Source organism: Tursiops truncatus, chromosome 12 (assembly GCF_011762595.2).
Source record: "Tursiops truncatus isolate mTurTru1 chromosome 12, mTurTru1.mat.Y, whole genome shotgun sequence".
Taxonomy (NCBI): domain Eukaryota; kingdom Metazoa; phylum Chordata; class Mammalia; order Artiodactyla; family Delphinidae; genus Tursiops; species Tursiops truncatus.
In genome coordinates, this window is record NC_047045.1 from 55,342,561 (window position 1) to 55,354,821 (window position 12,261).

The following is a 12,261-nucleotide window of genomic DNA, read 5'->3' on the forward strand; positions in this document are numbered from 1 at the left end:
TCTAGAAAATCAACAAGACTGGGAGTGATCTGGTAGGCCCCCAACACAAAACAGGAGGAAATTTTTGTGACTTTGGGTTAGGTAACATGATAACAAAAGTATGAGCCCCCAAAAAATTGATAAATGGGCTTCTAAATTTAAAACCTTTTTGTTTCAAAAGATAACATTATGAAAGTGAAAAGACAAGCCACAGAAGGGAAGAAAATATTTTCGATGATATATCTGAAAATATTTGCAAATCAAATATCCAGAATACAGAAATAAGTCTTATAGCTCAATAACAAGAGGACAAAGATTGGCAAAAAATGTGAAGAGACATTTTATTTTAAAAAAGACAAATAAATTCCTAATAAGCCCAGGAAAAAATGTTCAACATCACTTGTCATTAAGGAAATGAAATTAAAACTACAATGAGATACCTTTGGCTATGATACAAAAGACAGTACCAAGTTTTGGTAAGGATTTGGAGAAATTGGAATCCAAATACGTTGTAAATGGGAACGTAAAATGGTACATTATTCATGTTATCTCCAAAAGGGAAATAATACAAATGACCTTTAACTGGTGTTGGATAAACAAAATGTGGTATATCCATACATAAAATACTATTTAGCAACAAAAACACACCAGAATATTAATATATGCTCCAACATAGATGAACCTTAAAAACGTTAAGCTAAGTAAAAGAAGTTAGTTTCAAACGACTACATACTGTGTGATTTATTTTATATGAAATGTCCAGGAAAGGCAAATTTATAGATAGAAAGCAGAGCAGTGGTTGCCTGGGGCTGGAAATGTAAGCAAAAATGATTGGCAAATAGCTCAAGGGACTTCTTTGAGGTGATGGAAATAGTCTAAAATTGGTGGTGGTTGCACAACTCTATAAATTTACTAAAAATCATGAATTGAACACCTATAATGGATGAATTTTATGGTTTAAAAAATTATACATCAATTAAGCTGTAAGAAAAATCTAATGGGAAAGCATAGAAAAATAAACAATAAATAATAACCTACATGATATATAAGAAGAAGATAGTGTTTTGGTTAAAAAAAATGAAGAATATAATAATGAAGATAGGGAATATAGCGAAGGAGGAACAGAAAATTTGCAGTATTAAACAGGGTGGTTAGGTAAGCCTCATAGAGAAAGGAGTTAGCCAAGTTGACATCTGGTTGAAGAGCTTGCCAACCCAAGGGAAGAGTGTGGCATCAATTTTTCTCCTTTTAAAAGTTAATTCATACTTTTAAAAGAATTAGAAGATAATACATCAAAATGTTAATCATATTTCTCTCTATTTGATAAAGTTATTGAATATTTGTGCTTCTACTTTGTCTAACTTTCTAGCCATGTGCACGTATTATTTCTATAGAGAAAAATAGAATTTTTTCAATATCCAGTTCATTGAACAAGATCATAATGCAAACAAACGTTGTTTTTGCAAAACTTTTAAGTCAACACCAAACTGGTTCCATATATGAAGTAAATAGTAATAGATGGTAATGTTAGCAATATGCAGAATAGTCAAAGAAGCAACAGATATTTCCTGAATACAGAGCGGCGAACTCACCTTTCCATAAACATGTGGTAACATTATTACCAACTAACTTTCCTGGCATTATATGACTCTCTCCAGAATATCTAATGTCTAATTTTTTTAACTGATAGTAAGTGCAGTTCCAGTCCTAATAAATATAACTTATATCAGTAGGAAATTTTGTTATGCTGAGATAATGAACAACCTCAAATTCTCAGAGATTTAAGTAACAAAGGTATATTTCTCATTTCATTACATGTCCAGTTCAAGTGGGTGAGGGAAGGGTCTCTAATAATTATAGTTACTTAGGGACCCAGACTGTTGAAGGCTCCATTTTGACATGATCTACCAGGATGAAATATGTTAAATTATGAACTAGTTCTTAAAGCATCAGTCCAAAATGATACACCTTATCTCTGCTCTCATTACATTGGCCAATGCAAGTCCTATGGCCACAAAAGTGTAGGGAAGTCCAATTCTATGATGTACTTGAAAGAAAGAGAAAAATCTATGATAATTATTTTTACAAGATGTGAGATAAGAGAAGAAAATGTTAGACCTTCAATTCATACTCATTTTTATATAAACAAAATTAACCTATACTAATATTTAATACAAAGGTTTTCTAAAATTTAATTTTAAACTCCATTAGTATTTAATAATAAAGAAATCTTAATTTATTCCTACATCAGATGGTCATATGACATGTATAGTCCACAATATATTGAGACAGATTGGGAATTCCAAAAGAATAAGAGTTAAAAGAATTGTCCTAATTTATTCATACACTTGCAATACTTCCATATAATGGATTTTACATGAGTCAAGTAAGGTTGTTTTAAGAATTATTATAATCTAATTTCAACTATCACAAAATAGACAATAACTTTGTAAGATGCCTACAAAGACATTTGAGAATTGCAGACCCTATCAAGAAGACGCCAGAATGACACTTCTATTCCTAGTACAAACTTGTCATCAGCTACATACAATTGCTGTCTAAAGAAACTGCCAAAACCAGATTTATAAAGAAGGTTACTTCACATGTGGATTGATGGCCACCAACATTAATGATAAATCTTCCCTAAGCATATATTTTATATGGTGTATACATGCTGTATACTGGACTTTTATAAGATATCTTTAAGAGCTATTATTTACAAGTACTGAAATAAATACATTAGAGCTATGTCTTTGAATCACTCTATCACGATATTAAATCAACATTTTTATAAATATTGAAGTATTCAGTAATGGAAATGTTTAATATTTTCAATAATGTTCAATAATAGTTAATATGTTATAACAAAGTTAACTTTTGTGAGAGAAAATGGGTTTTATTATTAATAAAAATTTAAATTGTTTAAAATACTATTAATTTTATATTTACTTTATTCTCTTACAATTTTAATTATTTGGTATGCCTTAGAATGACCATAAATATCAATAAAGAAACTGATATATTAAGGTTTATATTATAAACAAAAATAAATTATATATAATTTATTTTTTCCACCAAAACTCTCTCTCCCCAGATCTTCATAACTTTGTCAAATGCACAAATCTAATCATTTAGGTCAAAGTCCTCTCATGCATTCTTTAGTCTACCCCTTCCTCACACCTCATATCAAATCCATTAGCAAGTCCTGACATTTCTACCTCCAAAGCATATCCTAAATTGGTCATTTCTCTTCCAGCTGAATGAAGGCACCATGATCTCTCTTCTGGATTATTACATGGTCCTAATGTGTCTCAACCCACTTTTGCCCCACTAACACCAGAGCAGCCAATGATTCTCCTAAAAAGGTGATCAGGTCCTGTCAATCTCTTGCTGCAAACTGGTCATTAGCACTGATAAAATCTAAACTCCTTGAAATGCTCTTGCCCACTCCTTAAACCTCTTCTCAAAAGATTTCCTCTCTGCTTTCTTCTGTACGTTCAACGTACAGGGATATTTTTCTCTTCCTCAGACTAAGCCCCTTTTGGTCCCCAAATGTTTGCACTAGGTGTTCACTCTGTTTGAAATACTCATCTCCTGGATATTTTCTTGTCTGATTCCTTCTAAACATTCAGGTCTCTGCTACTAAATCAGCTCTTTAGAGTGGCCTTCCCTGATCATTTTATCTTAGAGGTCTCCACCTGCTTCCCCAGCCCCACTCTGTACTAAATTATGTGTTCCATGGCCTTTAAGGCCTACAAAATTTGTACATCCCCACGTCCTCAGCCTCATCTCCCACTACACTTCCCTTCAATTGCTCTGCTTTATCCTCACTCTCTCCTCTTTGTTTCTTAATTAGATGAAGAAATCTGTTATGTGGTTTGCACTTGCTCTGTCCTCAGCAGAAATGTTCTTCCAGAAATGTGCAAGGCTCATTAGCTTAGTTTCTTCTGGCCTCTGCTCAAATTTCATCTCATCAGAGATATCTGCCCTGATCACCCTATCAAAAGATCATCTCTTCCCTCTGCTTTGCTTTACTCTCTACCTATTTAGATCTTCATGGTACTTGTGTATATTTTAAACCTTTGGGTTGTTTGTCATTTGTTCCAGCCACTGGAACATAAGCTCCAATAGGGTAGCGGCTTACCCCATCCCCTCCATGATTCTAGCCTTTTGAATAATGCTTGGTAATGTGTTATTGTAATTTATATAAGCTAGTACATGCTGAGGCTTACTTGATGTTTGTCTATAAAACATGCTGCTATGATCATTGTAATACAATCATTTTTGCTTTTTGTAATTATATTTTAAGTTAATTTCTAGAGGTCAGATGTTTATGTACATGTTATATGTGGATGCTTATTGCCCAGTTGAGACCTAAAAAGTCTGTAACCATTTACACACCCACCGCCTGTGCCTCCTCTCATTTCTGCACATTCACACCTACAATGGGTTTTGTGGATCGTTTTAATATCTGTGACCTAAGAAATGATTGAGTGATTTATTGCTTTATTTGTATTTTATTGTTAGTAAATTTGAAAATTCTTATATGATTCTGGCATGTAAGCTGCCTTTTATATCTTTTTCCCATTTAAAAATTTTATATTCATGTTTGTTTATTGTTATTTAATAAATTCCTTATACACTGAGGATATTTACATTCTATCTGCTATATATATTATGAATATTTTCCCAGTTTGTAGTTTGTCTTTCATCCACATTTATGCAATTTTTTTCAAGAAGGAAGTTTTCTATTTCATAAATTCGATGTTTTCATTTTTTAGAGTCCCTAGTTTAATATTCTTCTGTGGCTTCTTTGAGCATTTTTATTGTTAATATTTTAACTTTTAATATTTTTTCTCCATTTTAACTTATGTTGGGATATGCAGCAGTAGCAGAATTCAAATTAGTTTTACTTTTTAGAAATGGTTGATCAGTTTTCCTCATAATATGCCAATATTATGGTAATCACAATAATAATAGTTAAGATTTACTGCAAGATTTCTATTGGTCAGCCATTTTGCTAACTATTTTACATACAATAGCTCAATTGATCTTCACATAAAAAAAAACACTTCACATCAATTTTCAAGGTTATGATGAAGCTTTTTTTTCTTAAGAGAGGGACAAAGCAAATGTTGAATGTTGTAAGTTGACCATGAAATCATCTCTCATGCGTAAACAGTCAGGAGGCCAAGTCCTGAATGTATAACACACAGATCTATGCCTTATCTCATGAGGTAGGGCAATCCAATACGTGTCTGAGCAACATGCTATTGAGTGTATCATGCTGCCTATTATCATTGTTGTTGTAATCTGGGAGTATTCAATCCAGTACCACAGAACCTTACATGACTTCATGTCGCCTTCCTCAAGTTCCTTCAAACCTCCATTCCCCAAAAATCTCCTGTCATGGAGTCATCACCACAGCATGGGTGAAGCCTGGTTCCACTGCCTGCACCAACATGAGATGCATCAAGAGGAGGAAGAATATGTTTCCTTGCACTTAAAACAAGAGACACCAAAAAAATGGAAATAAATGCTTAGGAAAATATATTCCAAATGAAAACTGGAGTAGCAATATGATTATCAAACAAAATAGGACTTAATAAAAAGCTATATAGGGAAAAGGATGATAATAATAGAGTTGAAGATATAACCCTCATAGCATAAGGACATGGCAACAACTAAACCTCAAAAATATGATGGAACAAAAGATAGAAAGAAATGAGGAGTGAACTAGAAAAATGAACTGCTGAAGGACTATTCCACATAACCCTCTCAGAAAATGACAGGTAAAGCAGAAGAAAAATAAGCAGTGAGAGCAAGATCTGAACAAAACAATTAAAAACAAGCTATCTGGTATATATAGGGAGATAAACAACAAAACATGCTTTTTGAGCTCACATGAAATATTTCCAAAATAGGACGTGTTTCATGTCATAAAGGAAGCCTGAATCAATTTCAAAGGAACAATAATATAATACAGACTATTGTTCTCTAACAACATACAATAGAATTAGTAATTAAAAGCAAAGAACAGCTAAAGGAAATTTTATAATATCAGTAAATAAAATAAATAGCCATTGGATTTAAAAGGAAAAAATGTTCTTAGAACTGAGTAAGAGTGAAAATACTACATGGCAAAATTTATGGGAAACAAAGAAATATTTAGAGAAAAATACAGGTTTAAGCACACTTATCAAGAAGCAAGAAACGTTTTTAAAATGACTGTGATTTAAACTAGGAAGCTAGAAAAGGAGCAAGAGAGCAAACAGAGGACGCAAGAAAATAATGAAGACTAAGTCAGAAATCAATGAGAGAAGCAAAACAACAGAGAATTTTAACAAAACCAAATTCTTATTTCCCTCCAAAAAATTCTATGTCCAGTAGTTCTTACAGAATTCTACCAAATTAAAGGAAGAGTTTAAAGCCCATTTCTGTTTTTGCAAATACCTCAGAAAATAGAAAACAACAAAATCTATGTAGCTCATTTTAGAAAGCTAGTGTTATCTTGAATCTAAAATAGTAGATGAGTCTATTAGCTCATTTCAGTTACGATCAAATGTAAAAATCTTAAATATAATATCAAACTCTTACACTGTATTTCAAATGTATATATGTATAATATGAAAGGATCCTTCAATTTGAAAAGTCTTTAAAGGTAATTTACATTAGCAGACTAAAGAAACCAAACCATGTTATTATCTTAGTCAATGATACAGTATTAAGTTCAATACCTATTTATTATGAAAATACCTAGAAAGCAAGGAATAGATCAGAACTTGCTTAATTTAGTGATAGTTAAACACCAGTTCTAGAGCATTACACTTAATGGAGGAATTTTAGATGCATTTTCTTTATGATTCAGAATTCCCATTATTTAACACAGTACTGGAGGCCCTGGACTATACTATGAAGGTAAGAAAAAACGGACAGTTGTAGAACAGTTGTAGAACATGGTAGGGAAGAGACACAACTCGATATTTTCTAATGACATCAATATCTATTTAGGAAAACCAGAGAAATAAAAAAGATAAACTACGAGAATTAATGAGAGTTCATCAGTACTGCTAATAATACTCACCTGCATTTTTCCACTTCAGTGGTAACCAGTGAGACTAGAGGAAATACGATATCTATCAATATAGCAATATAGTATGTGTACGTGTCTGCATTCTAGCTTAGAATACATAAGATCTCTATGGAGACATATTTTTTAAATTCTAATACATGATCCAAAAAATGAGCTTTTTGTTTGTTTGTTTTAATGAGAGATAAACTATGCTCATGGATGGGAAGACCTTACTGTTTAAAAAACTGAATTCATAATTAAAAACATGTCTACTTTAGAAATCCCAGCTCAGAATGACTTCATTTGGAATTCTACTAAATATTTAAATAAAAAATGACATCTAATTTATACAATATCTTGAGAATGAGAGAAAAAGACTTAACCCAAGTTCTATAATTTCAACATAACACAAAAACCTCGGTAGGATGTTATAAGATATAAAATTTATAAGCCAATTTCATACCCTAAAAGAAATATAAAAGTTCTTTAAAACTAATAAACTGAATTCAGTGATATATCACCAAATTGATTTTATTCCACAAATAAATGGCTTAACATTCAAAAACATCAATGTAAAAAATCATATTATCACCACAAAAGTTATAGAAAAATATTTGATAAATATACATTCATGATTTTTTAAAAAACTGGTAAAAAACTAGAAACTTCTTTAAAACAAACATTATATTTAATGATAAATTATTAAAACTTTCTCTCTATGGTTGTGAGTGGAACAAGGAGGTCCTTTATCATTACTCTTATTCAATATTATACTAGAAGCACTAGCTAGTACTTCAACTGAAGGAAAATAAAGTACAATCATTGGAAAGAAGAAATAAGATTCAATCAATATACACAGAAAACTTAAATGTGTATATAACAAATCTAAAATAATCTAAAGATATATTCTTAGAATTCAACAAGCACAACAAAGAAAAAATAAAAACTTCAAAAGATACCACTTATAATGGAATTTAAAAACTCAAATAACTGGGCTTCCCTGGTGGTGCAGTGGTTGACAGTCCGCCTGCCGATGCAGGGGACACGGGCTCGTGCCCCAGTCCGGGAGGATCCCACATGCCGCAGAGTGGCTGGGCCCGTGAGCCATGGACGCTGAGCCTGCGCGTCCGGAGCCTGTGCTCCACAACGGGAGAGGCCACAACAGTGAGAGGCCCGCGTACCGCAAAAAAAGAAAAAAAAAAAAAAAATCAAATAACTAAGAATAAATCTGAAATAGAAATGTAAGAACTCCACAAATAAAAATTATAAAATGTTATTGAAAGAAGTGAAAAGAGGTCTATTCATATAACTAGACAGATATACTAGGTTCGTGGATCAGAAGACTTCATTTAAAATGATGTGAATTCTCTCTAAACCAATGCACTGCTAATAACAAATGGGAGAACCAATTTTACAGTAGTAGTTCCCAAATTTGGCTGCATTTTTAATCATCAGGGAGATTTTTTTAAAGCCCAATGCTTATCACTTACATAATTAAATAACTGTCTTTTGAGAAGACAGCCAGGCTCTGAAACTTGCTAAGAAAATAAATCTTAGATGTCCCCATCACAAGAAAAAGATTGTAATTACATGTGGTAACAAATGTTAACTAGACTTACTGTGGTGATCATTTTGCTATACATACAAATATTGAATCATTATTTTGTATTCCTGAAACTAATACAATGCTATATCTAAATTAAATCTCAATTATTTTAAAAAGATTGATAATATCAAGTGTTGTCAAAAATATGGGTTAATTAGAGCTCTCATATTCTGCTGGTAGGAATGTAAAGTGGTATAACTATTAGTACTTAGGAAACTTGTTTTCCATTACCTACCCAGGTTGAACATATACACACTGTGTGATGTGGCAATTCCTCTCATTTATACACCCAGTTGAATGCTATACACATGTGAACAAACATGTACAAGAATGTTCACGACAACATTACTGTTGACATCTCCAACTGGAAATAATCCAAATGTCCATTAGTAGTGGAATGGATAAATAAATTGTGATATATTCATCCAATGGAATATTATACACACTGGAATAAATAAGCTATATAGAAGAGCATGGATTAATTTTACAAAGATAATGTTGAACAGATATGCCAAACATAAAAAGATATATACTATAGTTTTCCATTAATATAAAGTTCATAAATGGGCAAAATTCATGATAATGGTTACTTTTGGGGAGGAATGTGGATAATTATTGAGAAAGGGTATAAGATGGAACTTCCAGAATACTTGTAATTTTCTATTTCTTGACCATGATGGTGGTTACATGAATGTACTTAATTTGTGAAAATTCATCAAGGTGTATGCTTCTTTCTCTTAATTGAGGTATAACATAATAGTAAAGTATTAAAAGATGAAAATAGTCTGAACACATGGAGAGACTATGTTCTTTTGTAAGACTGGATTTTTAAAGTAATCAGTTGATTTATTTAAAGACATGTTTGAAAGGTCTATGAATAGCTGCATCAACTTAGAATAAAGGAGTAAAAACAAGAGATTGGTTTATACATGAACTATTATTCTAGAGCCATAGTTACAAAAATAATGCTTCAACACAATTGAGAAAATACAGACTAATGACATAGAAGAGATATTTCAGAGACAGACCAACCCAGATGTGAGCATAATTTTAAGACAGCAACACAAATCAAAGGGGAAAGGATAACTAGCTTAGTAAATGGTGCTGGGAAATTGTGGTTACTATACAGAAAAAAGCTAAAATTGGATTCCTCTCCCCTTCATGGCACAGTTTAAAAATTAAATGTGAAATATAAAACTGTAAAGTTGATATAAAATAACATAGGAAAATATCTTTGTAAACCGAACATGAAGAAGAACTTTCTTATGAGAAACCTCAAAAGCACAAAAAAATGAGACAAAAAAATGACTTGCGGCCAACTTAAGAACAAAGATACATTTCATGATATTATATATATGGAAAAATATGGTCTGATTCAAAATAATCAATTTACAAATGAATTAAACAAAACCGTCTATATAAAACTGAAGGCTGCCTACACCAATTCATTGCCTACAGGTGTGTGTATGTGTGCGTGTGTGTGTGTGTGTGTGTGTGTGTGTGTGTGTGTGTGTGTGTGTGTGTGTGTCTGTGTGTGTGAACTGGGTCTGACATTTGTCAAGCTTTGTTTTATTTCATAATATAATACCTAAAAAATTATTTTGTCTATAAAAGGGAAAGATTTGCCTACCAAAAATTCTTCATCTTCCCAGTAGTTTGTCTGTATTTAACTCTACTACTGCCTCAATTCTATGACTCTGGGAACCAAAAATGCTTATTTGCCCAGAAAATGACTCTGTCTTACATGTATTCAAACCACTGCTTAAATATTCTACGGTATGTGTTGTATGTGTTGTAGGTCTTAATGCTCTTTTACTGAATTAATACAGTAAGTTACACCAAAGCACACTAACTTATTCAATAATCTTAGCTGAACTCTGACTTTAGAACTCTGCCATAGATTCTTTAAAAATTATCTTGTAATTAGTAAACATTAACTTCTATACCTTCAAATAAGAATGCCATTATTTAAGAAATTGGAAGTTAGGCCACTGCAGAGTGAGAGAAGCGCTGATACAAGCAACTTTTAGAAGTGGTTAAGAGTTTGGTGAATTTTTCTTTCTAAATGCTGTGCTTTTAATAGTTGCTTTTTTAAAACTGTATTTTATATTCTAGAAACATAGATATGGAAAACTTAACTTTTCACTCGAGTTACAACCAGTTTCAAAGAAAAGGCAGAAATAATTCATCATTCGTGTTGAACTATTTGAAGGCCAAGAAGCTTCACTCAATTCCTAGTCCCTACCCACCCCCCAGAGTCCTATCTCATTTCTCCCTTCTCCAATACTATTGGGTCTCGACCATTCCTCAGTTAATTACTTTCTCTGATGACCACCTTTCCTCTAACAGAATTCATATATTCTGTTAAAATTTTCCACTAAAATTCCCCAGAGTATATACCTTATGAGCACTTTCTAGCCAGAGATGGGAAGGTGCTTACCTTCAAAATAGAAGCCTGACTGGACTTCTAGGACCCTGGGGAGGGTCCTGAGGTCAAGGGAGTGGATGAATTCTTCCAGCGACAATGCCATTGCTTTGGCTTGGGTCTTGTGCAGACCTGGTACTTACAGAAGCTTTTGGCTTCTAGGTGTCACTTGTTTGCAACTGTAGTCTCACTTCATCATTCCTTTCTCAGGCAGGAATGTCACACTGGAGCCTGACTTGGGTGGAGTAGCTCTGTGTAGGGAGGGCAGTGAGGAGGCAGGGGACAAAAGGTGTTACAGCTCTTTTTAGTTCTCATTGTGGCTTCATTTCCTTCTGATATTGAAGTAGAACAGGATGGGGGTGTGGTGAGCATATCTGAACAGACACTGCCAAAAAAGCGAGAATTGACAAGTAACTCTCTTTGTCTGTCGCTGGTCCAGGTGTGCATCTCAGCAGGGGCTAGGATGTTTGAGGTCACAGTTGCTTGTGGTTTGTCAACCAGGCAAGAACAGGAATTCAGGACTAAAGTCTAATCTTAAAAAGGGCACCGTATCAATTCTTTATCTCTTCACTTCACTTCTAAAGTTTGGCTCTGTGCTTTATTAGCATACTCTCAGGGCTTTTATACTAAATTTGGTTACGAAAGTGCTTTGTGTCAGCTCTTTTCAGAAATCTGATACTCTGAAGAGAGGGGATCGAAACCACTTTTACTCTTCCACATTAAAACTGAATATTAAAGGAGAGTGGGGGAGGAGTGCACTATGCAAAGTGATACAGTAAATTAATATTAATTTTCTAATCGTCGCACTACAGTGAAAGTATCTAAATCCGTTATTAGGAAACCTGAATTTTCTGGGTTTAGCTCTGCTTTTGACTTACAGGTGACATCAGCCTTGTCTTCTCTGTCCCTCATTTGTCTCATTTATTTAATGGAGAAAAAGTTAGAGTCAAATGAGTTGTATCATTTCTTCCAAGGCCAAAATTCTACAATTCTGATCATGAGGTCCAAATTTGCAGTGGGGAGGGGTGAGGATGACCAAAGTCAAAGGCAGAAAGAAAAGCCTCATAAAAATAAATCTCTTAAAAATCTTCCACTCTCTAGTCTTTGTATTTAAATAAGACAATATTTTAGAGCTAGAGTATACAGTTCAAGGTGATATCTTTAAAGTCTCTTTAAGGG

General features: G+C 33.1%; 1 protein-coding gene across 1 annotated transcript in view; it reads right to left on the minus strand.

Annotated features, from left to right (window-relative positions):
- The window catches only part of THEMIS (thymocyte selection associated), a 162,516-nt gene extending 151,233 nt beyond the window's left edge, over window positions 1-11,283 (minus strand). The window contains exon 1 of the mRNA XM_019951938.3: window positions 11,098-11,283. Within this exon, the coding sequence (XP_019807497.1) occupies window positions 11,098-11,188 (91 nt within the window). The 5' untranslated portion in view covers window positions 11,189-11,283. The remainder of the gene's footprint in view (window positions 1-11,097) is intronic.
- Window positions 11,284-12,261: the final 978 nt, after the last annotated feature.